This window comes from Zasmidium cellare (assembly GCF_010093935.1).
Source record: "Zasmidium cellare ATCC 36951 unplaced genomic scaffold M409scaffold_3, whole genome shotgun sequence".
In the NCBI taxonomy this organism is placed as follows: domain Eukaryota; kingdom Fungi; phylum Ascomycota; class Dothideomycetes; order Mycosphaerellales; family Mycosphaerellaceae; genus Zasmidium; species Zasmidium cellare.
Window position 1 is genome coordinate 781,111 of NW_022986947.1, and position 24,327 is coordinate 805,437.

The 24,327-nt window shown below is 54.8% G+C and overlaps 11 protein-coding genes across 11 annotated transcripts; 5 read left to right on the top strand and 6 right to left on the bottom strand.

Moving 5' to 3' along the window:
- Positions 1–620: 620 nt before the first annotated feature.
- M409DRAFT_63076 (uncharacterized protein) lies at positions 621–4,967 on the bottom strand (the record flags this gene model as incomplete). Its single annotated transcript, XM_033815430.1, has 2 exons — positions 621–1,362; positions 1,417–4,967. 2 exons carry the CDS (start codon positions 4,965–4,967, stop codon positions 621–623), a joined length of 4,293 nt encoding a protein of 1,430 aa, XP_033673252.1.
- A 1,013-nt stretch (positions 4,968–5,980) lies between these two features.
- Positions 5,981–8,545, top strand: M409DRAFT_50076 (uncharacterized protein; the record flags this gene model as incomplete). Its single annotated transcript, XM_033811442.1, has 2 exons — positions 5,981–7,744; positions 7,802–8,545. 2 exons carry the CDS (start codon positions 5,981–5,983, stop codon positions 8,543–8,545), a joined length of 2,508 nt encoding a protein of 835 aa, XP_033673253.1.
- Positions 8,546–9,156: 611 nt separating this feature from the next.
- M409DRAFT_17600 (uncharacterized protein) lies at positions 9,157–10,390 on the top strand (the record flags this gene model as incomplete). Its single annotated transcript, XM_033804127.1, has 3 exons — positions 9,157–9,537; positions 9,616–10,276; positions 10,332–10,390. The coding sequence occupies 3 exons, from the start codon at positions 9,157–9,159 to the stop codon at positions 10,388–10,390; spliced, it is 1,101 nt and encodes a 366-aa protein (XP_033673254.1).
- Positions 10,391–10,495: 105 nt separating this feature from the next.
- Positions 10,496–11,874, bottom strand: M409DRAFT_63078 (uncharacterized protein; the record flags this gene model as incomplete). The annotated part of the gene is made up of 2 exons (XM_033815431.1): positions 10,496–11,682; positions 11,829–11,874. The coding sequence occupies 2 exons, from the start codon at positions 11,872–11,874 to the stop codon at positions 10,496–10,498; spliced, it is 1,233 nt and encodes a 410-aa protein (XP_033673255.1).
- A 1,092-nt stretch (positions 11,875–12,966) lies between these two features.
- On the bottom strand, positions 12,967–13,755 carry M409DRAFT_35636 (uncharacterized protein; the record flags this gene model as incomplete). The annotated part of the gene is made up of 1 exon (XM_033810425.1): positions 12,967–13,755. A coding segment is annotated over one exon (789 nt), but the record flags the coding sequence as incomplete, so codon positions are not given.
- A 1,748-nt stretch (positions 13,756–15,503) lies between these two features.
- Positions 15,504–17,294, top strand: M409DRAFT_50079 (glycosyltransferase family 57 protein; the record flags this gene model as incomplete). The annotated part of the gene is made up of 1 exon (XM_033811443.1): positions 15,504–17,294. The coding sequence occupies one exon, from the start codon at positions 15,504–15,506 to the stop codon at positions 17,292–17,294; it is 1,791 nt and encodes a 596-aa protein (XP_033673257.1).
- A 199-nt stretch (positions 17,295–17,493) lies between these two features.
- M409DRAFT_17604 (uncharacterized protein) lies at positions 17,494–17,864 on the bottom strand (the record flags this gene model as incomplete). Its single annotated transcript, XM_033804128.1, has 3 exons — positions 17,494–17,637; positions 17,709–17,773; positions 17,828–17,864. 3 exons carry the CDS (start codon positions 17,862–17,864, stop codon positions 17,494–17,496), a joined length of 246 nt encoding a protein of 81 aa, XP_033673258.1.
- Positions 17,865–18,121: 257 nt separating this feature from the next.
- Positions 18,122–19,384, top strand: M409DRAFT_50080 (uncharacterized protein; the record flags this gene model as incomplete). Its single annotated transcript, XM_033811444.1, has 1 exon — positions 18,122–19,384. One exon carries the CDS (start codon positions 18,122–18,124, stop codon positions 19,382–19,384), a length of 1,263 nt encoding a protein of 420 aa, XP_033673259.1.
- A 193-nt stretch (positions 19,385–19,577) lies between these two features.
- M409DRAFT_63082 (uncharacterized protein) lies at positions 19,578–20,650 on the bottom strand (the record flags this gene model as incomplete). Its single annotated transcript, XM_033815432.1, has 2 exons — positions 19,578–20,092; positions 20,146–20,650. 2 exons carry the CDS (start codon positions 20,648–20,650, stop codon positions 19,578–19,580), a joined length of 1,020 nt encoding a protein of 339 aa, XP_033673260.1.
- Positions 20,651–21,140: 490 nt separating this feature from the next.
- M409DRAFT_17607 (uncharacterized protein) lies at positions 21,141–21,868 on the bottom strand (the record flags this gene model as incomplete). The annotated part of the gene is made up of 5 exons (XM_033804129.1): positions 21,141–21,254; positions 21,312–21,332; positions 21,386–21,490; positions 21,542–21,681; positions 21,742–21,868. The coding sequence occupies 5 exons, from the start codon at positions 21,866–21,868 to the stop codon at positions 21,141–21,143; spliced, it is 507 nt and encodes a 168-aa protein (XP_033673261.1).
- A 1,305-nt stretch (positions 21,869–23,173) lies between these two features.
- On the top strand, positions 23,174–24,152 carry M409DRAFT_17608 (uncharacterized protein; the record flags this gene model as incomplete). The annotated part of the gene is made up of 2 exons (XM_033804130.1): positions 23,174–23,493; positions 23,549–24,152. The coding sequence occupies 2 exons, from the start codon at positions 23,174–23,176 to the stop codon at positions 24,150–24,152; spliced, it is 924 nt and encodes a 307-aa protein (XP_033673262.1).
- Between the last annotated feature and the right edge of the window lie 175 nt (positions 24,153–24,327).

Consider the following 24,327-nt stretch of genomic DNA (forward strand, 5'->3'; position numbering starts at 1 on the left):
TCGTAAAAGCAATATATATACAAAGCGTCCAAGCTCACATCATGGGGAGGAGACGTCGTCGATTCCAGAACCCGTGTACGTCCTCCGAAGCGTTTAGAGTTCCACCCGTCCCACCAAGCCGTACCCTCACTCTCAGACCAAATGCCTCACGCGGCCTAGAATGTAGTCAGCCGTCATTACTGTTTGGTGTCGCACCCCGCAGTCGAAAACGCCAGGCTTGGCTGGCCTCGCTCGGAGAAGGGGAGGTAAGCTCGGTGAAGTCTCGCTGGATTGGCCCACGGAAAGCAGTCGCGGGAGCTATATCTATACCTGCCCTGCCCCTAGCTCGTTGACTCGCTCAGATGGTAGCGCACCTCCATGGACTACCTCCAATAAGTAGCACGACTACGTCTCTCTCTGCATGAGATACACTAGGCTCGGTCCTGATGATCACACCGATTGAGCCGAAGGACGAGTTGTGCCATCTGTTCAATTTTGTACAGCATGATAGCTATATCTTAGATACAACTACCGCTAGATTGTCGACGGTCTCGTGCTTCCCATAGTCGACACAACCGCAACGGTCATAGCCAACATGACCCTTCACGTGCGGTATCTTCCATTAACTTTTTCCCGTCAACTCAATCATACAGGTCTTCCCCATCCCCATCAGGCTGCACCACATCGCCATTATTGGTGGGATTGATGCCGTCAGACAGCCTCTCGCCAACGACACGCGAATACGCGCTCTCCTGACTTTTGCCCTTGCCCTTTCCCTTGCCCACATAAGCTTTGCTTGCGTGGTCGTTCAAGGTAAGCTTGTCCGTCCGTATAACATAATCGTCTTCGGCTTCATCGGCGGCAGCTTCACCCGTATCTGCCCTGGGGGTAGGATGCGGGCCCCCGTTTATGGTTGGAAGCTTGTTCTTACTTCCACGCTTCATAGCATCCATAGCCCGGGATCGCATCGATTGGCCATTCTGGCTCGGGTTCGCCAGTGTTCCGGGCTCTGCGTTTGCATCGTCTTTCTTCGTTGTACCTTCGAAGGTGCTTCGCACTCGTTCGTAGTGTCTTAGCTCGTCCAGACTGACACTGGGAGTCAGCTCTTCCCTGGCCCGCATGAAGTCTTCCTCCACCACAGTGACCTCAGAGTCCTGGTCTGTGCCGTAGTGGTCGAAGTAGTAAGCTACAGATATCTTGCTTTGTCCGCGGGATGCACGGTCAGCGTTGATCGCAGCGACACGCTGGTCTACAGCACGTGCAGAACTTGTCACCGCTTTAAGCATGGCATCTGAGCACAGAGCGTACAGATCAGCTCCAGTGAACGTGAATGGGAGGGTCTCGGCCACTCTTGTGAGCGACAAGGATGGATCGAGTGTGAATCTAGGGTCATGTTAGTCAAGCCTTCGAGCGTCAACAAGCACTTCTCGAACTTACTTTCTCGTCAAGGCTTGCATGATGGTGGCCTGTTTGTCGTGCGTGTCGCTGATGCCCAAATAAAGCATCTTGTCGAAACGGCCTGGACGTAGCAATGCCTGGTCAAGAAGATCCGGTCGATTGGTTGCGCCAATGACAAAGACTCCTCCTCCACTCTCTTCTCCATCGCTCATGCCATCAAGTTCGGCTAGCAACTGAGAGACGATCCGGTCCATCACACCACCGCTATCCCCCTGATTGCCACGCTTTGGAGCCACTGAATCCAGTTCGTCGAAGAATACTACACAGGGCCGTGCGTCTCGAGCTCTCTGGAAAACCCTCCTGACATTGGCTTCAGACTCACCAATATACATGTTGAGCAGTTCAGGGCCTTTCACAGAGAAGAAATTCAGACTGAACTCCGTGGCGATTGCCTTTGCCAGGAGGGTTTTGCCAGTACCTGGAGGCCCGTAGAAGAGAATTCCACTTCGCTTCTTGAGACCCTTTGCGAACAGCTCTGGTCGAGAAAGTGGTAGCTGAATGGTTTCAATGACTGCATCTTTGACGTTCGTCAAACCACCAACATCGGACCACTGCACGTTTGGTATCTTGGGCGCACCAATCGCATCGGCGAAGTTCTTTCTGGCGAGATCAACAGCAGCTTCGAAATCAGCGGGCACGATAGAGCTTGCAGGAGCGCCACCAGAGAGCTGTATATCCTTGAGTGAAATGGCACGCTCAGTGGCATCTGACTTGACCAGGGCCAGCGTCTCGAGCCGCTCTACCTTGGCAACGACCGCACGGTCGACAACGTCGAGGAGATCGCCTGCAACAAGTGCGGCAGTCTTGACAGCAATCGAACCAAGGTCAACGTCAACAGCAAGCGGGAGTCCAGATTCGGTGATTGCATCCCGCAGAATGCCTTCTCGCTCTCCTTCATCGGGAGCAGACATTTCCAGTTCGTGAGTGAACAATCCGCGTACGGTATCGGATACCTTGTCGATGTCGGTCGTGGTGGCAATGAGCACACGAGCGGTCTCCAAGACATCCTTGAGAGACGATGCCGCACGATCTTCACCAAGTACTTCCAAGTGTGTGATGCACAGCGCGGTGAACTGTGGACCGCAGTCCATCGCTCGCTCACATCGCGCCTCAAGCAGTCCTTGCGCCTCGACGCCTGCTCCGCCTTCCGATCCGATATCGTTCGCGTCGATATGGAAGTAATGCATGCCAAGATCCGCGCAGGCTCGTTGGACTGTGCTTGCTTTGCCGATGTTGCGTTGCGTGGAGTAGATAAGGACGGTCAGGGGTGGCATGCCAAGATGGACCGCACGAGGACTGATGGATACCGACATCAGTTCGCGCAGCCGTCGCTGGAGCGGTGAGATGAATGGCTGAACGACTTCTGGCATCGCTTGGGCAGAGCTCGTCTTTCCGGGCAGTTTGCGGACTCCAAGGTAGTACTGCCATGTACTGCTTGATGCTGATGGCAGCCGTCGTTTATCGTCGCCCAATTGACGCATCTGGATCCTGGATGGGTCGATTGAGGCAGCATCACCCCATTGATCCGAGTCCAATGCGTCTGGCTCTTCTGGGGGTGGAATACTGACGCCTTCGATGGCGAACCACGCAACGTTCAAACGTTGATGACCTTCACCATTTTCACCTTCGACCACAGCATGGGACAGCAGAGCCGCTGCACTGCTGCCATCCTGCTCTGCCTCGCCTTCGTACACTGAGCGACCTAGTGTCTCGTCGACTTGGATTGCGATAATATCCCCCGGCTTGACGATGCGCTGTCTCTCTTCGAAATACTGTTTTAACTTCGCGAACAAAGCATTGTTGAGTGATCTCTCAGTCGAGATAGGCGTGACGATCTTTCTAAGGGTCACTTCAGATGCTGTCGGGGGAAGACGTTGCGATACTGATGCTGGCCTTGGTGTCATGGGCCGCTTCAGGCTGGCTCTCTTTTGTGACGGCATAGTCAGCATGCTGATGTTTGTCGGATCTTGAAGGTTCGCTAGAAGGATAGGTGATAGATAGATCGTAGCGGCAGAGCTCGAGTTTGTGACGAGGGATGAGATGCTATCCCTGCGTCCATATCTTGAGTTCATCTGATACCGCGCAGGACGCTTGGACATGCTCTCGGGAAGAGTGTAGACCTTGACGGGACGCCATTGTTGCGGAGCAGCCAGATCACCAAAAGCGCTCAGTTGCGGGAGTATGTGGCTTTCCGCAGCCTCAATTCGTACCCAGTCTCCAGAGAAGCATCCAAGGCGGGCCAGCGATTGAGGATCTACGTAGACACGTGCTTCCTCGTCTTCGTCCGGGGCAGGTTTAGGATGTAGCAGCTCGTTAGGGATCCGCTCCACGAGACCTTGCGCTCGAAATACTTTACTTCGTGTAGCCTGCCCACCGCGTATGGTGGTAGAGGTCATGTTAGAGAAGACAGAACCTGGTGTGCTGATACCGTGCGTTCGAGCGCCAAAAGGGCGAGGTGTAGCGGAGGTGAGAGCGGAGCTCAATCCAGATGGTGCATCTGCTAAGCCAGGTTTTGCCAGTGAGATCATATCATCAGAATCGTCGGACAGGTTGCTTTCCTCAGCACTGGAATCTAACAGATCATCAGACGCAGAGAAATCGGTGGCGGATTTGGACGTGACGACGGGTTTGGCAGGGGAGTTTTCTTCAGTAGCAGAAAAGAAGGCCTCGTTTGCTGTGTCCTCTTCCCCAGAGTCTTCGTCCAGTCGTGGAGAGAGCAGAGCCCGGTACCCAAGCACATTCGGTCTCTTATCCGAAGAAGGTACTAATACGATGTTGGTAGTCGAAGAAATCAATCCTTGTGATACTGGCTCACAGGCCAACACCTTCGCTGGAGGCGCTGGGGTGTGAGTGACCGGGTGTGCAAACGGCAATGGAAGAACATCCTCCGTGTGAAGTATCCGCGCGTATGCAACTACGTCGTTAACCAACGACTTTGCTTTTCCATCTACCACAACACCTGCACCATTCTCTTGAGACTCGGTCACGGCTCTTTTCCCTGACCTCCTATTTCCTGCAGACACCACCCCTCCGCCATATCTTTTGTGCACATCTTCAAGCTTCTGGATCGCCTCTGTATCCACCGAGATGAATACGGTGTCCAGCTGGAGAGGGTTTACATCGCTAATCCTCACTTCCACCCAGGTGTTCTGACGAAGGGTCTTGGTCGGCGAGACAGCATGAACTATCCTGATAAAGCTTTGTGTGCCAATCGCCGACGCCGGGAAGCGTATCGTCGAGACGGGAAGGGGTTTCTCCTCTGGAAGCTGTCCTCTCAAAGGAAGAATGGCCCAATTCGACTCTGAAGGCGATGGATTTGGGGTCCAAGGTGTGATGGCCGCGTGGAGAGGTTTGTTTGCATCGCTCGTCTCTTCTCCAGGAAACAACTCTTCAACCAAGTCGCCTGACAGCACGCCCACCTCGCCCTTCAGGTTGCTGTCGAGGTAGATTCTTGCCGAAACCGCGGGTTTGTCCGCTCGTCTTCTCCTCTTTCTCTTCAACGAGCCCGGGCGGGGTATGTCATAGACCATGATTGTCTATGTCGCTTCGAGACGTGTCCTCGAGGAGTCTCAGGGTCGGCACAGTTTTTACATGGCTCAAGACACGAGCGAGTGTTGTCGAAGTGAGCTACGCTAACTTTGCCGAGGCCGAGGTACGAAAAGCTAGAGCCGCGCACTGGCTGAGGCGTCTGGAGATGGAGGAGATTTGGATTGATGAGAGTTGGCGAAGAAGAACAAGACCACACGACTACGCCGACCTCCATCACGCGCTACGTACCGTGACAGCTTGCATTGCGGCGTGAGGCGAGCAAACTCTCGCTGCTCAGCCGGCTTGGGCAGGCATGTAAAGGTTCGAACCTTCACTCACCTCCCAGGAGCTCCAAGGCGGGGGACGGCACGACGAGGGACAGCAATCGGAAAGGCGCGAGGAAGAAGACATGTCGGCGCTGGATGGGGCACTCTGGCAAGGCGTGAAGCGGTCTCATGTTTGGGAGCATGTTTATAAGGCTTCGACATGGCACGCGAACGGCACAGTCGCTGGAACAGCTGTGGGAAACCGAGCGCCAGGATACGCGGGCCTCCTTCACTCACCAGTAGCTGATGGCGCGGTTTGATGAAGGGATTGGATTTGATTGCTGTCAAATGTGTCAAATCCAGGAAACCCTCGTCAATGGTAGACCGCCTTGGCAGAGCACGTGAAGAGTCGAGGCGGTTGAGGGAAAGGCCTGCGTCATCGGCGGCTCTGCGACGCTCATCCAAGTGCATGTGTCAGTCCGTGGTAGTGGTTGGGAGCTGGACTTGACGAAAGATCATCACGCTCGCGGGTCGCCGCGGACGCCGGCAGTCGACCTTTCAATGTAAATGCAACCAGGTCGTCTGCTTCTTCCAATAACTACTAATCGCAAGGATCCCTCAAAGCATTGCCTCCTGCTCTCCATTGCCTGCTGTACCCAACCAATGCGTGCACAGCGTCCTTCATCCGCGTCTATCCGCGTCCACAGCAGTAGCAGTCTCACGTACCGCCCGTCGACGCCCCGGCCACAATGCCACACCACACGCACGCGCCTCAAAACGGAATAGACGGTAGCCATGCCAATGGCGTGCACAAGAAAGAGAGCTCCGCGATCGAATATACCCACCAGGCGAAAAAGCTAGCGCAACTCACGCCCGATCAAGAGGACGATAGCACAGGATCCACGCAAGCTGCCGAAGCCAAGTTCGTCACGCCTTTGGATCCTGTCATTGAAACTACAGACGGGAAGAGACTGCCTGCGATACCCATCGAGGAGGCTGCGGCACTCAATAAACTGAAAGATGAGGTGGAAGGGAGGAATCCGAGGACGACACCTCATGGGGCGGTGCGAGAAGGTAGAGATGGAACCACACATGGAGCATACGGCTCTAGGCCTACTTCTTCGCAGCAGAACGATGACACGGACGCTCCTTTACGAGAGGCAGTCCCTCCCTCTCGAACGAATCCCTTATTCCCACCACTTCCTCTGTACGGACCACCGACATGGTTGAGAACGTTTCAATGCTGGTTCTTTCGCATGTCATCTGCTGTCTTATCCCTAGGCTTCCTAATAGCGATTGTAATTGGTGCTATATTCGACGCGATTCCGCGGATCTTGAAGAATACTCGGCGGCGAGCCATGCTCCAGAATCCCAAGAAGCAGCGGCCGTTCTACGATGAGGAAATGAAGAGACGGCAAGAACGTAGGGCGGCAGAGAAGACGTGGGTGCAGCAGCGGCAAAAAGGATCACAGACTCCTTCTGGTGAGAAGGGTGATGGCAGCGTACCCCAAGACGGCGAGTTCGTGCCTACAGAAGGCGGTCCAGATCCCTTGGTCGTCGATGTAAGCTACTATGCAAGGCGCGTAGGACTCGACGCAGAAACGTTCGAAGTCCAGACCGAGGACGGCTTCATCATCGAGCTTTGGCACATCTTCAATCCAAGAGAATACAAACGACCACCCCCAGAATCCTACCGATACCGCTCTCCAGACTGCTTCCGGACGAGTTCCGACGCACCAGGATACGGTCAAACCCAGGAAGCATTCCCAGACGGGAATAAGAAGTATCCCGTCCTCATGATCCACGGCTTGCTGCAGTCTTCAGGCGCCTTCATCTGCAACGACGACGATTCCTTCGCATTCTACCTGGCCAAATCTGGTTATGATGTATGGCTCGGCAATAATCGCTGCGGATTCGAGCCAAGACATACCTCGCTCAGGTACGAAGATCCTCGAATGTGGGCGTGGAATATCCGGCAGATGGGTGTCATGGACTTGGCCGCTCTGGTATCGCGGGTACTCTCCGAGACTGGATTCCCCAAGCTTGCCCTTATAGCTCACAGCCAAGGCACAACGGAGACGTTTGTCGCACTGGCCAAAGAGCAGAGGCCAGAAATCGGCGAGAAGATCTCCGTCTTCTGTGCTCTTGCGCCGGCTGCTTATGCCGGCCCACTCATTGGCAAGATCTATTTCAAAGTCATGCGCTTGATCACACCGTCGATGTTCAGGCTGGTGTTTGGGATCCACGCGTTCATCCCTCTGATGTTGTTGGCACATAAGATCATGCCGGCGAAACCGTTTTCCTGGATGGGCTACCACGTATTTTCGTTCTTGTTTAACTGGTCGGATAGTAGGTGGGATCGAGGATTGAGAGACCGCATGTTTCAGTGGGCTCCTGTGTATGTCAGCGCCGAGAGCATGAGATGGTGGCTAGGGCGAGAGTGTTTCGCCAGACATAAATGCATCCTGGCAACGCGAGAAGAAGGCCGGCTGGAAGACAAGGAGGACGAGGAGGTCAGTCAGAACCCAACCACCCCTTCCAAACCTTTTAGCTAACACTCAACATCACAGGACGACGAAGTCATAAGAAGATTCTACATCGACCGCGAACCGCACGTCCCCGAACGCCGCAAACTCCAACGCAACCTCACCTCCTTCCACTGCCAAACCCTCACGCACCAACACCACGACTCGACGCGCGGCAAATTCGCCTGGTACGACAAACAATTCCCGCCCCTGGCCCTCTGGGTCTGCGGCGCCGACGACCTCGTCGACGGCCGCCGCCTCCTGCGCCGCTTCGACCGCGGCCGCGAACCGGACGTCCGCATCGTGCACAAGAAGATCATCGAAGGCTACGAACACCTCGACGTCATCTGGGCCATGGACGCCATCGAGAAGGTCGGCAAGGAAGTCCGCGAGGTCATCTGGCGCACCGTCGACCCCAACAGCCAACGCCGCTGCCGCACCCCCGTCGGCTGCGCGAACCCGCTCGAAGCCGACCCGCCCACCCTCGATGTCCCCATGATGCACTCCGGCGGCCGCCAGCGCATGGCGAGCATCTCGGAACGGCCGCCGAATTTCAAGATCTGGCAGGGGGATGCCACCGATGAGGATATCCAGGTCGTGGATTCGTCCAAGGATGCGTGGGAGGATAATAAGGCGGAGTGGGGAGAGCATCCCGAGGAGGTGGACGCGGCGATTTTCAATCGGAGGTTGTCTGAGGCGCATTTTGTGGATTTGAAGGAGAAGGGGAATCCGTTGGATCAGGCTGGGGGCGGCATGTCGCATGGGTATTTGGGGGTTGTGAGGGAGTGAATGAGTGTGATGTGGAGATGGGGATGGGGGGAGGATGGATGAATGGATATGAGAAGGAATCATACAGGACGGTCTAGAATGGATGGATGAAGAATGCTTGACATGTTAATGTATATGACCCAGAGAGATAGATTACACAGATCCAACAGCGTACGACCAACGAACGACGAACAACGCCTCGAGACACCTGCTGCCATACCATCTATCAAACACGAAACATTGACCATCGAGAAATATCGTGAAGTATCTTGATCAAACACGTGAGATTGCATAGACATCTGGCACGACTAAGCTGAGTAGACACTCGCCAATTACGTGACCCTCAAGCGAGAGGCCATCCATATGCTCCACCAGTGGTATCCATGCAAGTGAAGTCTCAACAGCTGACCACGCTTCAACTCCAGTCAGTCATAGAAACAAAAGAGACCAGACTTCGCAAGCAAGACCTGGATCGACCAGCATTCGCCAAATGCGATGCTCTCAGCTACCCCTCCCGCTCCCAAGAAGCTAGATATCCTCTCGTCTCGCCGTCAGCATTGGAATACGTGGTCCATTATTCTCCTCTCCGCTTATATCAACAACAACAACACCTCCTCCCAAAACAACCCATCATGGCCTCCCCCAACCGCTTCTACGCCTGCGAAACCCGCGTCGTCACCGGCCTAGGATGTCTCTCGCAACTCGCCTCGGAACTCCAACACTACAAACTCACCAACCCAGCCCTGGTCGTAGACTCCGGCATCGCCAACGCAGGCCTCTTGGAGAAATGGCTCCCCCCTGAGATCACGAACCTCCCCGCAAAAATCCTCGCGCCTATGAATCCGGATCTCGAATCCGTGCGGAAGGGGATCGAGGTCGCGAAGAAGGCGCATTGTGATGGCGTGGTGATTGTCGGGGGAGGCTCGAGTATTTGTCTCGGCAAGGCGGTGGCAATTTGTCTGGTGAATCCTGGGGATATATTGGAGTATGAGGGGAATGAGAAGATGGTGAATGTAAGAAAGTGGAAAAGCCCCCGTGCTGTTAAACTCTTAAGGGAAATGAGGGTTTGGTCTGATCTTTCTGTGTCGCAGTTGCCCGTTCCGACGATTTGCGTGCCGACGACTGCGGGTTCTGGATCAGAGGTATCCCGAGTGCTGGTGTTGCACGAACATGGCAGGCCGACGGAGGTCATTGTCAGAGCCATGGGCGCAGAACCTCGTGTCGCTCTGCTCGATGGCAATGTCCTCCTCAGCTGCCCCAAGAAGCCAATGCTCGATGCAGCTCTGGATGCCATCACGCATGCTTGCGAGAGTCTCTGGTCCAGGAGACGCACGTTGATCACCGACGCGCTGGCGGAGAAGGCGCTCGAGACCTTGATCAATCGTCTTCCTGCTGCCCTGAATGATCGGGACCCAGACGCATGTCAGGACCTCATGGAAGCAAGCTCAGCAGCGAATCTGGCTTGTGGAAACACCGGCCTCGCTCTGATCCACGCCCTGACAATGTCGCCAGACGTCCCCCTGCCGCATGGCTATCAGAATGGATGTCTGCTGTTGGCTGTGGCAAAGTTCAATCGCTCCTTGATGGATCCTCGACATCAGACGCTCGTTGACCAGCTCGAGCCCCTGTTCAAGAAGATTGGTTGGCCTGGTCTGTATAGCACAAATGAGATAGATGATCATAATGCCTTCTTGATGGTAAGAGCGAGCACTGGCAACCCATTCCGATCGAACAATATCCGGGCCAGCTCCGGTAAGTCCCTCCAAATATCGCAAAGGCTTTGAAAATGCTGAACATTCGGTTCCAGACCAAGAATGCTACGAGATCTTGCGTACATCAGGCGCATCAATAAGCGCAGCTGCTTAGCACGCTCGTTGGATATCTTATAATCGTTTCATGCTCATCGTCTCATGCTTGTCTTCATTCGTCATGACGCCGTCGCTATGCATTCATTTCGTGAACATCGTCTCGTCAAACCTGAATGGCGCTTCTGGCCAGAGAACGCTTCAGGCCGAGGCTCGAACGACTCGCTTCCCGTGCACAAGATCTGAGCGACTCGTCTGCTGGTGAGAAGTTGCTGGCTTCCAACATCCCCGCTTCCCTGCCCATGCTGTACCCAGCGCTGAAGCTGAGTGCGCTCAGAAAGACCACGACACCTGCCGATACTACCCACGTAAGTAGGGTCGGCGTAACATGCAAGTCTTCGTTCGAAGCTGAGCGGCGAGCCTTTTTGAGTGCACGCCGCTCGCGACTGGTGCTGCGGCCAGGAGCAGTGACAGCCTTGCGCTTGTTCTCGACACGCTCAGAGTTTGTTGATGTCGAGTTGGTCGATGTTCGTCGAATCGTCGGTTTGAACGTCGGTTCCTGTACTTGCAGTTGGGTAGGAGGGCTGGATTGTAAAGCTGATTCAGGCACAAGCCGAAATGATGTCGGATCGACTCGATTGCTTCGTGGAGGAGTCGTTGTCTGTTGCGGCCGCTTCGATTCGGGTTTGGGAAGGCCACGAGCCGCAGCCGCCACGGATAGCAGGCTGGTAAGGCTTGCTCTTAGCGCTTCATCGTGCTCTGCGGCAGCATTGAAGGATGGTGACAATACGTTCTGCGGAAGATGGCTCTGCCGCCTCGTCTCGGGTAACGAGTTTCGAGTTGCCGATCGATAAGAGGTCACTGGCCTTGACGGTGGGAAATATGATCCTGGCACAGGCTGGCTCGCACCTCGCATCTGACTACTCGGTGGGTGCGAAAAGGCGTTTGGTAGGGGGGTAAAGCAGGTATCGTTGTTGATCGGATAATTGATGGCGGTCTTGTTCTCGTCGTCGTCATCTGATGCCTGGGCACCGCTGCTTTCTGATGTCAATGATCGTTGAGCTGCGACCATGCCTGCAGCTGCGTTCCTCGCAGCCGGTGCAGCGAGCATCGGGCCTTCTCCCGAGGATGTCATGATTCGGTCTGATTCGCTCTCGCTCTCTTCGTATTCCTCTTGACTGCTGGTCGCCTCTGCTGTTCGGGTGATGTTCAAGTGTGTTGGAGCTCCAAGCCTTCTTCGCCGCCTCGTTCTTTGATCGTCTCGGTTGGGGCCGCCGGTCGTTACGATGTCGTCGCCGATAGACGACAGTGATGAGGAAGATGGCTGAGAAGACACCTCAACCCAAGAGTCAACTAGATTATAGAAGTCAGCGCATTCGCTGTAGGATTCGAAGTACCAAGCCATGGTCTGTCTATTGCGGGCGGCGAAATAATAAGATGCCCTCAAACGCAAAGTTGTACTCTCCCGCCTACAAGGCATCACGGGTAGGAGGACTCACCATCTGAGCGTGTGCGCCTGTCGAACGAGGCCGAACGTGATTCCATGGCTGACGCGTGACCTCGGCGCCAGATCTGGTCGGTCGAATGCGACGACGGCCGTTGGTGGTTCATGATGGCGAATAGTGGAAGGAGGAGTCGATGGTGAGGATCGTGCCAGGTGCTTCAATGCCGTCGTTGAGCTTGACCGCCCGTAGGTAGATGATAATGTGCTCAAAGGTGGTGCTAATCTGGCAATCGGGCGGTCCACTTGGGGGCTGCCGACGTCGGCATAAAAGGTCTCCACGACAGCAGTGATGTCGTACGTTGTTTGCAGGGCCAGAGTATATCCGACGAGGGACAGTGAATGAAGGTAGAGTAACAGCGCCGGCAAGCGACAGTAGCTGCTGCGCTGGAGAGCGGAGGCGTTGAGAGGAGAGGAGGGCCGTGAGGGTGCAGGTCAGTCGCTCACGTCGGTGAAGGAAGGCGGCGTGCTGTCGATCTCAGCCTGAACTTGCCTGGGCGTGGGGGTCAGCGACTCGGCGGGGTCTGCTCATCACTGATGAATCGTATGGTGCCGTGACGAGTGGAAGGATGATGGCTGACGTGGTGTTGTGATCGCTGGCATCAGGCGACGTGAACCCAGCAAACACATACAATAAATCCAGACCACATGATGTCCGCAATATCAGGTTGTTCATGGCAGCAAGGCGGACAGCCGATATACGCAATTCGCTGCCGATGAGGGGCCTCGAGCAATCGGGCCCCGACACATGCAAGGGCACGTCGCCCTGCATACGACCGCCCGTCTGTCTTATCTCGGCTCATAGGACACACGCAGCACGTGCTCAGAAACAAGGTTGAAGATTGAATGCTGTTAGTAATGTGCGTGAAGACGATCTGAATCTGTAGGGAAGAATAACAGCAGCAGCCAGAACTCATTTGCATTGCCAGTGTACACCAAACACCTATTACTACACCGTAAAGCACTTTTGTACGTTCATGTTGTCTTGATACACCACCCTAGAATGTGATCTTCTTGCCCGTGGCCTTCGGCATCGACGGCGCCTTGCCAGAGCCCTTCTTCTTCGAGTCCGTCTTCTTGCCTTGATCAGACTTGTCCTAGAAAGTCATCTTCTTGCCTATTACATGGGTTAGCATTTATTCAGTCGCACTCCAGTATGGATACGTACCAGCGAAGTCACCGAAGCCTCCTCTGTTCGTGGTACCGCCACGTCCGCCGCGATCACCAAAGCCGCCACGGCCACGACCACCACCACGTCCGCCGCGATCGCCGAAGCCACCGCGTCCGCGACCACCGCCACGGCCGCCTCTATCGTTGAAGCCGCCGCGACCTCCGAATCCACCGCGACCGCCACCGTTGGAGTCGTCTCTAGCCTTGGCGTAGTCGAGACGGATGGGACGACCAGCGAGGTCCGTACCCTGAAGAGCCTCGAAGGCAGCCTTGGCGTCATCGATGGAACCCATCTCGACGTAGCCGAAGCCCTTTGGTGCGCCAGTATCGCGATCGGTAGGAAGGCGAACACCGTTGATGCTGCCGTACTCTTGGAAGAGCTCGGTCACCATATTCTGATCGGCCTCAAAGCTAATGTTGCCGACGAACAAAGTCGATGAGGGCTCGTTGGGGACGTCGCCGAACTTGTTGCGGCGGTCCTGGCTCTTCTGCTGTGGTGTGCCGTTGGCGTTGTTGCTACGTGGGGTGCTGAAGTCCATGCGAATCTCACGTCCGTCGATGAGAGCGCCGTTCTTGGCCTCCATGGCTTTGGCAGCATCGGCAGGCTCAGTGAACTCGACGTAGCCGAAACCCTTGCTTCTGCCCGAGTCACGGTCGGTGATGATGCGGACACCCTGAAGCTCACCAAACTCCTCGAACTCGCGCGTGAGCCAATCCTCGTCGACGTTCCAGCTAAGATTGCCGATGAAGAGGTTGCCAACCGCGTTGGGGTCCTCGGTCTTAGCCTTCTTGGTGTCCTGGCCAGCTGGCTCGCTGTCGGCCTTTCGCTTCTTGTTGTCCTTTGGCTTCTCTTCCTCCTCCTCATCGTCCTCGCTGGAGTCGTCGGAGTCGTCGTCGTCAGAGTCATCCTCCTTGTCCTCAACCTTGACCTTGTCATCCGAGTCGTCATCGTCGGAAGAGTCCTCGGAGGAATCATCGTCCTTCGTGGCAGCAGCGGCCTTCTCCTTGCCAGCCTTGACGGCAGGCTTCTCGTCGTCTGAGGAGTCGTCGTCGTCTTCATCAGAGTCCTCGTCGCTGCTGGAGTCGGCTTTGGCCTTGCCGTTGGTCTTTGGGGCCTCGACCTTCTTGCCCACATCCTTCTTGGGTGCAGGCTCCTCGTCGCTATCATCGTCGCTGGAGTCATCCTCGTCATCATCGTCGGAGGTCTCTTCCTTCTTTGGCGCGGCCTTCTTCACGCCGTTGGCCTTGGTTTGTGGCTTCGCCTCTTCCTCGCTGTCGGAGCTATCGGAGCTGGCGCTGGTATCCTTGTCGTCGTCGTCGTCCTCGTCATCCTCGTCACTGTCGCTGGATGGCTCTGGCGTAGGTGCCTTCTTCGACTTCTTTCCGGACTTCTCGACGACCTTGGCCGCCTTCTTTGCCGACTCCTTGGCCACGTTCTTTGCCGTCTCAGCAGGCTTGGTCACGCGACCAGCCTTGACCTTCTCGATGGGCTTGCTAGACTTGGTGGTCTTGGTAGATGGCGGCGCAGCGGCAACAGCCTTGCTTGCCTTCTTGCTTTCCTTTGCCATTGCTAAGGGTCTGTGATAAGTTTTTTCTGCCAACGAACGTCAGTGTCAAGTCAAATGAGTGAGTGCGAAACCGAGCAAAGTCGGAGTCGTCGCAGGAGCAGAAATGTCTCGTCTCAAACACCCAGCAGGGAGAACGCAAGCGCTCGATATCCCAAAGCCCACAGTAACAAGAAGCCGCAAGTCCCTCGAGCGACAGAGTCGCTGATGGAGAAGCCCTCAGATAAGCCCACGTGACAACCACGCAAGGTGGAGTCGTTGATAAAGCCCTCAAGTTGAGTGTCCCACTGAGCGAGATATGCTTGGCCCACGCGCGGAAGCCCGCTCTTGATGTACTGGTCGCTGGGTCGAGGCAGTGTGTTCCCACAAGGGCCACGACGATGATGCGACAGCCGGTGCCCGACAGCCCACTGAATGTCCGCCGCCGAAGCAGTCAGACGTTAAAATGCCACGCCCACAAGAGCACCGTAGTGCGAAAGCTCGATCACGGCGCTGCGGCAGCGAAGTGAAGGAGGATGAGAGCCCACGAACCGATAATTTTGATAACGCAAAGCGTTGTGTGTGATGTCTCTGGTACAGCTAACGACGCTGATAGAGAGTAAGAGCCGACAGTTGCAACAACACTCTGAGTTGGGGGATGGTGGAAAATGCGGACGAGGAAGAGAAGAGGAAGAGGCTGGTCGAGGACGCGAAAATTTAAATGCTAAATCCTCGAGGTGAGCTTTTCGGCGCTAGTGGGCTTAAGGGTTCACTGCCGCGTGCCGAAGTGGCTCCACTTGGCGCGAAGATTAACGAGAGCCGCCAGATCTTGCAGCAGTCCACCATTCACTTCACTTCACTGTTCACTTGCCACTTCGGTCTGGATTGCCCTAAAGCTTTTCTGTGAGGGTAGTTGAAATCGGAGATGCCCCGGTAGTCCACCTTGAACCCATTTTACCATGGCTCCCAGTCATCATGGATCTCATCGGCCGCGCAGGAAAAGAAAGGAGCTTGTGTCTTCCGCCAGCTCCAATGGGACAGTCAACACCGATGCTTCGACGAATCGAGAAACGCCAGCTTTTCCGCTCGTGGCATTCTTCTGGCCGGCGAAGGGTTCGGTCTCCCAATGGATTGTTCTGCCTTGTATCTTGATGGTAGTCGGGCTTTTCAGATGGTGCACAGCGATATGGCCCTACTCTGGATTCCAAAGACCGCCCATGCATGGCGACTTTGAAGCACAGCGGCATTGGATGGAACTTACAATCAATCTGCCCGTGACACACTGGTATTTCCACAACCTACAGTGGTGGGGACTTGATTACCCTCCTTTGACAGCATACCATTCCTGGATCTTGGGGAAAGCCGGATCTTCTATCAACCCATCCTGGTTTGCGCTCTACCTCTCACAGGGGCTGGATGATCCAGATTTGAAAGTGTTTATGAGAGCGACCGTTTACATCTCAGAGCACCTGGTCTACATTCCTGCGGTCATTATCTGCACCCGCCATTTGGCACGGCTTCACAACATCAACTCCTGGGAGGCTTCGATCGCCCTGACCGCAATCCTGATGCAGCCGGCAACAATCCTGATTGATCACGGACACTTCCAATACAATACTGTCATGTTGGGCCTTGTTGTGGCATCAATATCGAGCATGCTTGCAGGACGAGCGCTCTGGAGCTGCCTGTTCTTCGTCGGGGCCCTAGGCTTCAAGCAGATGGCACTCTTCTACGCACCTGCTGTTGCCGCATATCTTGCCGGCGCCTGCATCTTTCCTCGAATCGACATTGTACGATTCATCGGCGTGGCTGTCGTCACATTGGCATCCTTCGCCCTCCTTTTCGTGCCACTGTTGCTTGGTACATTCTACGACACTTACCGGAAAGTGCCATTACCGTCGGATGTCACACTTCCGCCTCTGCTCTCCGCCATACCATTTCCTATACCGCAAAAAGCCTGGTACTTCCCTTATCTGGTCCAGCTCACTCAATCGATACATCGAATCTTCCCATTCGCACGAGGACTCTTCGAAGACAAAGTGGCGAATATCTGGTGTGCAGTGCACGCGTCTGGTCTTCACAAGCTGCACAATTACGACCAAGGGCTCCTCAGCAAGGCAGCGCTTGGCCTAACCTTGCTCTCCATTCTCCCGCCTTGTGTGATCATTTTCTTCAAGCCGAGAAGGGAACTGGTTCTGCTGGCCTTCGCGACAACCGCCTGGGGCTTCTTCCTCTGCTCATACCAAGTACACGAGAAGAATGTACTGCTACCGCTCCTCCCAATGACCCTCCTCTTGTCGACAGAAAGTGGCATGAAACCTGCGATTCGGGCCTGGGTCGGATACGCAAATCTCCTGGCGAACTGGACCTTGTTCCCGCTTCTTGCCAAGGACGAGTTGAGGATGCCATATGCCGTTCTTACACTTCTTTGGGCATACTTGATGGGCTTCCCACCATTCAACATTAGCGCATACACGCAACCAGCGAGCGAGGGTGGAGTCAACATCTTGACCAAGTTGATTCACCTGGGCACATTTGTTGCCGCAATCGCGTGGCACGGTTTCGAGCTGTTCGTGTTGCCACCTACCAACAAACCCGATCTCTGGATTGTAGCGAACGTATGCTTGGGAGCAGGCGGATTTGGTCTTTGCTACCTCTGGTGTCTGTGGAATCTCGCCCTCGAAAGCGGGTTCCTGAGCATCTTCGGGCTGCAGAAGCAGTCGGCGGTCCAAGAGAAGAAGACACAATAAGTGTCGATCTTGTCAAAACGCATATGTGATACCCTGGGTGGAAGTTGGGATTGCTCCTTGCTTGTATGTACAAGTATAGTGTACAGTACTCGTACAACAGCCTCCGTCTGAATGGCCGGTCTAATGCATCTCGTCTCCTCTTGTCAATCCCCAAAACGCCATTCCAATGCACATGCTCTTCTCTCTCTGTCTCTTGTCTTTACGCGATGTTGAACCCAAAGCTCGCCATACAACTCCGGTACTTGCCCACAAGGTCCTTGCAGGCGTCCTGTGGATCGCTGGATTTCGAGAAGAGCATGCATTCGTCGCGGGCCGACTTTTCCTCTTTGCAGACGCAGCAGGGCTACATGGTCGACCGGTCAGTACTTGACCGGATGGATGAGTGGGATTGCGCAAGTTTTTGGGGCAACGAACCTTGACTTTGGCTGCAGCTTCACCCTGGGGCTTCAGATCGGCCGCTGCGTTGTTTGGCTGCATTGCTGTTGGAGACGTTAGCGGATGGAGGCTTTGACGGTGTTCCGGAAGTCGCGCACCGCTGGAGATGTTGGGCGTCGTCGCCTGAGCAGACATAATAGCGATTTTGATGGGAGTATAGTACAGTCGCGTGCTTGAGATCCCAAAGATTCAATCTGAAGAAAGTCGTCATGCGCATCGCCGCTGGCGTTTGTCATCATTCCGAGCGCCGAATTTACCCTGTGCCTGGATGAACGCTAGCGCATGTGACAGGCGGGAATCTTTTCTGCCCCGCCAACGGCCGACCTGAACCAAACAAACACTCACTCCTGACACTGCCAGCAAGCTTTTCCCACACGACAGCTCACACGACCATGGCAAACGTCTTCAGTCTCCGGGGCCAAGCCCTCAAGCTCGACACCGCCGCCGACATCGCCAAACACATCAAACCCCTCGAGGACAACCCCGATGTCGAGGAGGTCCACCTTGAGGGCAACACCATCGGTGTGGAAGCCTCAGAAGCTCTCGCCAAAGTTCTCGAAACCAAGAAAACCCTCCAATACGCCAACCTCGCCGACATCTTCACCGGTCGTCTCCTCGCAGAAATCCCACAAGCACTCGACTCCCTGCTGAAGGCACTGCTCAAATGCCCAAACCTGCACACGATCAACCTCAACGACAACGCTTTCGGTCTGAATACTGTCGAACCCCTCCGTCCGTTCCTCAGCCAGCACACGCCGCTGCAGCACCTCTACCTCAACAACAATGGCTTGGGCCCAGCAGCCGGAACGCTGGTCGCTGAAGCCCTCGTTCAACTCGCAGACAACAAGGCCAAGGCACGAAAAGAGGGCAAGGAAGTTCCAAATCTCGAGACCGTGGTATGTGGGCGAAACAGATTGGAGACAGGTAGCATGGCGGCTTGGGTAAAAGCATACACAGCGAACGACAAGGTCAAGACGGTCAAGATGGTGCAGAATGGTATCCGACAAGAAGGAATTGCTACGCTGCTGCAGCATGGCCTTTCCAACTGCAGCGAACTGGACACTCTGGACCTGCAAGACAACACCTTCACAGCCCCCGCCGCAAAGACATTGTCAACCGTGGTGCCGAGCTGGAAAGAGCTGCGTGATCTTGGTGTGGGCGATTGTCTTCTCTCAGCTCGCGGTGGCCGATATCTGGGGGAAGCTCTCGCGAAGAAGGGAAACAAGAAGCTGGAAGTGCTTCGACTGCAGTACAACGAGATCGACAGCAAGGGACTCAAAGCGCTCTCCGACGCTGCTTCTTCAAGCTCCGCCCTGCCACGACTTCGAAGGGTGGAACTGAACGGCAACAAGTTTGCCGAGGATGATGGCAGCATCGAGACTCTCAGGGAACTACTCGACAAGCGGAAAGAGGACGGCGAGGAGAAGTACCCCGGTGTGGACGAGGATGACGAGGATCTGTGGGGTCTTGACGAACTGGATGAGCTGGATGACGAGGATGAAGATGAGGAAGATGAGGGTGAAGCCGAGGAGGAAGCTGAAGAAGAGCAGATCCTCAAGGATGCAGATGCCGCCGAAAACGAGCCTGTCGCTGGAAAGAAGGACAAGGATGTCGACGATTTGGCCGATGCTTTGGGCAAGACAGAGCTCAAGTAATTGGTTGGCGCGCAGACGAACAGCACTGGCAGCCAACGCATTTGGGCATGTTTCTGGTGATACCACGGACTGAACAGACTCATGAGGGAAAGCATGCATCGCGGCATAGCAAGGCGTCATGCAGACATGGTCTTGTTAGACTCTAGCACTCTAGAAGAATTGAATACCCACAATCACTTATCGTACAAAACTTCTACCTTCCCAACCGAAACTCTGCTTTCGCAAACTTGTACAACGCCCTCAGGAAGGTCTGGTAGCCAACACCTGCCGCGTTGTCTTGAACGTGAAAAATCTCGCTCAGACGGACCTGCCATGGCGGGTATCCCTCTAGCACCACATGATCTCCAAACAGAATAAGCAGGTCTGGCTCGCCCATGACACTTTCGCTAATTTCCGCATCGATAAGGTCCAGCGAGATGTCCGACGGTGAAAGTTTTCCATGCTGTGACATCTCCGCCAAGGTTTTTGTGAGATCCACGATTGTCTGGCGGCCATCTGTTGCGTCGAGGAGGAGGATTGTGAGGTGGTGTGGACTTTCGGCGGTATGCGTGCCGTTGGTGAGCTCTGGCGTGTGCGGTGGGCTGTAAGAAGGGAGGTTGGGCGAACGTAGGGAAATGGTAGGTTTCGAGGGCGATGTTGCTCCGTAGTAGGAAATCATGGCGCGGGATATGCGTCGGTGGAGGTGCGGGAGGGAAGACTTCAGGATGCCTGTGTCACATTGTTAGTCCATGTCGACCTGCATTGAGGACGTGTATGCCTACCTGTTCGCTCGTATATCGAAAGCATGGGCACACCAGCGCTGGCGCTCCAAGCCGCCAGCTCGCAGGCATCATTCAACAACGTCTCCAACGCATCTTTCTTCCCCCCCTCTGGCGGTAGGTCCAATATCACGCTCAAATGCTTCGGTATCCTGCTCAAATTCTTCACATCCCGTCGAATAAGCTCGGGCGTTCGATGATGGTAGTAAAGCACAGCAAACACCCTATCCAGCAGGGCATGGTAGATCTGACGAATCCGAATGAGGGTCGAAAAGACGATGTGAATGATGCTGAAGAGCAATGAATGGATCAAGTGGCGCATGGCCGGTCGTACTCGTTGGCGATGGTGGAAAGGCCCATTGCTTTTGGGACTGTTGGAATGTACGGGCTGGATGGGCTCGCGAGGGAGGTACGGCTTGAGCAACCTTTCTCGCTCTGACGGCGTCAATTGCTGTCCTTGGCGGGTGGTGTCGGTGTGAAAGGCGTGCGACTGCCGCAACCCGACCATGTTTTCCTGTTTGCTGACTGCGCTTGCAGCTCGTGTTTGGCGGTAGCGCTTTCGGGTGTTTCGCAATTCGCTGGGCAATAGTGGAGACTGCAGTGTGGGTGACGGAGGGATTTCGTTGAGGTTTGCTGGATGGCACGGAACGGCATATATTGTGGCATTCGTCCAAGAGACAGACGTATGCTTCGTCGTCATTCACTAACAATGCCTCTTTCCAAGCCACAGAGCTACGCGTGCACGTGGCGTGCCTGGATCTTCTTGCGCCGGCCCGCACCGAGCCTTATTCATCCTCGTTGCGATGAACCTTGATGAACAAATCGATAAAATCGACCGAGTCAAAAGCAACGACCACTCTTAAAGGTGAGGATCCAAGTCTCTGAAATGGTCTTGTTGTGGGCCGTGATACCACGCTATTTGCAGGACTGCTCGACTTCCGCTTGTCCAATACCCTACGTCTTATCTTCTCTCCGTTGCCTCTCGCAAACCTGCCATCCTACTGCGCGAGTCCGTTGGACATGTCCTCTGTAGTCAGTAGCTTCTCAGGCCCGAACGACATAGGCAGCAGCTGCTCAAGCGTCATGACGACTGATTTGCCGTCCTTGTTGTACTGCGAGACCAGCCCCATTAGCATACGGTGGATGCATTCGACAAGCTTGATACTTACCATGAGGATGGGCATGTTCAGCTACATTCTACATCAGCACGTGCATGAAGGGAAGTTCAGAGATGGATCCATACCTCACAAAACTCTCGGATGAACTGTCGGCACATTCCGCACGGAGAGGCTGGAGGGCTGATGTCGGTGGCGACAGCAATAGCTCGAATGTCGCCCTTCTTCGCTCCCTGGGCAGTGTTAGCGATACCAACCGCGGAAAAGGACAACGGTCATCGTACTTGGCAGACTGCGGTGGCAATGGTCACTCTTTCAGCACAGGTGCCCACAGGATACGCCGCATTTTCCACGTTCGCTCCCTGGACGATATCACCGTTCGCAAGGAGAAGTGAACATCCGACTCGAAAGTGCGAGTATGGGCCTGGGCAGGAGTGTCAGCTCTGTAATACTTTGAAGGGACTTTTGGGCATAGTTTGCTCACAATACGCCTTCGCCTTCGCCTCAGTGCTAGATTCTGACAGTCTCTGAACCTCTGTCGATGAGAGGCCGTGGATCAGTGCAGTATCATGTCGAGCGTGTCCAGGTTTGGACGAAGTGGTATTTGACATCGTGGAGGAGCGAGGAGGAGAGTTCATGAGGTCCTATCAGCTGCTGATATAGGTGAATGTTTGGGACTTATAGGCGAAACTTTCAGCACTGCTCGATCGGGACGAGAGCTGATGAAGGCCCAAACGACTTGCAATTCGACTTCTCAATAGATCAAGACGCTCGATTCTTCATTCTACTTCGCCGGTGTACGCCTTCCGATCGTCGATTCCCACAGCCTGTCATCCAGTCGCGTCCACTCTGAATGTTCTCAGGTACTGCACTGTTGTTCACAGATCACCCAACTTTCCGAAAGACCTTCCGAAGCGCGACACAACCCATCCTCCCCTCGCCATTGCATTCACTACCAACACATGAACACTATCGTACTGGGCACTCTCATAATCCTTCGCTCCTCAAGTGTAGCGCGTCAAGGAAGTCAATAAATCCTCCACGCCGTCGAATTTGAAGAGCTCGTGGGAATAAACATGCGCCGCCTCTCATCGACGGAACGAGGACGGCTTTACCATTGGCAATAGGTTCAATACACGCAGCCATGGATACAAGAAGTTCGAAAGATTCTGTCGAGTCACACATCGCTAGGCCCCGGGCATACTCTTGCTGTCGATAGATATACGCTAGGCCAACAAGAAGAGCAGTGCAGACTTGTAAGAGGTGATAAACTCATTGTTCCGATGGCCTGCAAATGCAGAAGTATTCTAAGGTCAGCCCTTCTCATGGCCAACCGAGAACAAACTAAGTGAATATCCCGTGGAAACGACAAGAATTCCACAAGAAAGTCTCGAGAGACTACAACTATAGCAAAAGCCCAATCTGCGAGACACGGATCGCGTGGTATGACCCCATCCACGCAGTCGTCCAAATGCAAAGGCTGCGTGCTAGCAGCGAGTGAGAGTTCCAACGCTGGTTCTTCAATGTGAAGGCGAGCAACGAGCGAAACACTGAAGTCATGGAGGGGCTTCGAAGGGAGCTGGCGAACGACAAAAATACAGAGAAGCTTGTCTTCAACAGTCGAGAAATACACGGCAGGTTCAAAGAATGCACCAGCTCGCTGAGACTGGGCGAGGCTACAGCTACCTCTCAAGACTACCTGTCAGTGGACCAAAACAATGCGTGCAGTCGTTGCTCTTGCATTAACGCTTACTAAAGATAACGCCCTTATCAGCTGCAGGACTGCACTCCGAGGACTTGTACAAAGCAAGCAACCCAGCTCGAGGTCTATCGGATAGTAGCTCATCTGCAACCATGCGGCCTGCGAGTACATCCGCCCATCTTTTCTGGAAGCTCGAGTCTGCTATAGAGGAACTATGGCCGCCGTAAATGGACACCACGCAAACCCAGATAACCACTTCTCGCCTTACCGCTCAGATGGCAAGCTTTATGGGTTCGTGTGTGTAGTGACGGGAGCCACGCAGCCTGTTGGAAGAGCCATTGTTGCGGAACTGGCTGCTCATGGTGCTGCTTGTGTCTATGCCTGCTCAACGTCACCGAAAGACGACTACGCCAGCTTGGAAGCGGACGTCAACGCAAAGTTCCCCAGTACGAAGGTCATTGGATACCCGTTCAAGCTCGCCAACGAAGAAGACACTCTCCAACTCATCGACGACGTGCTGAACAGCTGGGGAAGGTGCGTAGAACGTCTCACAAACCCACGAACCTAAAGCTAACGATTCCCTACACAGACTAGACGTCTTCGTCACGTCCTCCGGCCTTCTAGGTCCACCCACGATCGCCGACACCACCCCGGCCGACATCCACAAGCTCTTCGAAGCCAACGCCATGATGCCCTTCTTCGCCCTCAAATACGCCCCGCCCGCCATGCAAAAGACCACCCCCAAGGGCAACTACCCCAACGCCGCCCCGAAAGACCAATCCTACGGCAGCGTTATTGTCGTGGCGAGCGTAGCCAGCACGAGTGGAGGCTGCTGGGGTCCGGCGTTCACCATGTCCAACCACGCGGCATTAGGCGTCGTAAGAGCCGGCGTTGCGAGTTTGAAAGGGACGGGGGTGAGGATCAATTGCATAAGTCCCGGACAGATTGACGTTGGTGTGGATTTGCAGGAATTGGATAAGAGGGGACATGGCCATCAGCTGCCGCCGTCGAGTCTGCAGTCGAAGGACGCGCAGCGGCAGATGATTGGGTTGGAGAGGGCGGGCATGCCGAATGAGGTCGCGAGGGCGGTGGGGTTCTTGTCGAGTGGATTCTCGAGTTATTTGCATGGGCATAACTTGGTGCTGGATGGTGGGAGCAGCGTGATGAATCCGCTGACGGTGCCGTTATCATAGAGCTATGCTGAAAGCCCTGTTGCATACGACCGCCACCTATGTGATGGCAGTCCAATCGAGCCAAGTAAGCGATCAATCACCAGCTGCTCGAGCGTTTCTCAGCATGTCTTCATTGCCCGTCTCTCTGCCATTCTCCCCTCACCAAGATCGATCTCTCGTACTCATCACCCCAATC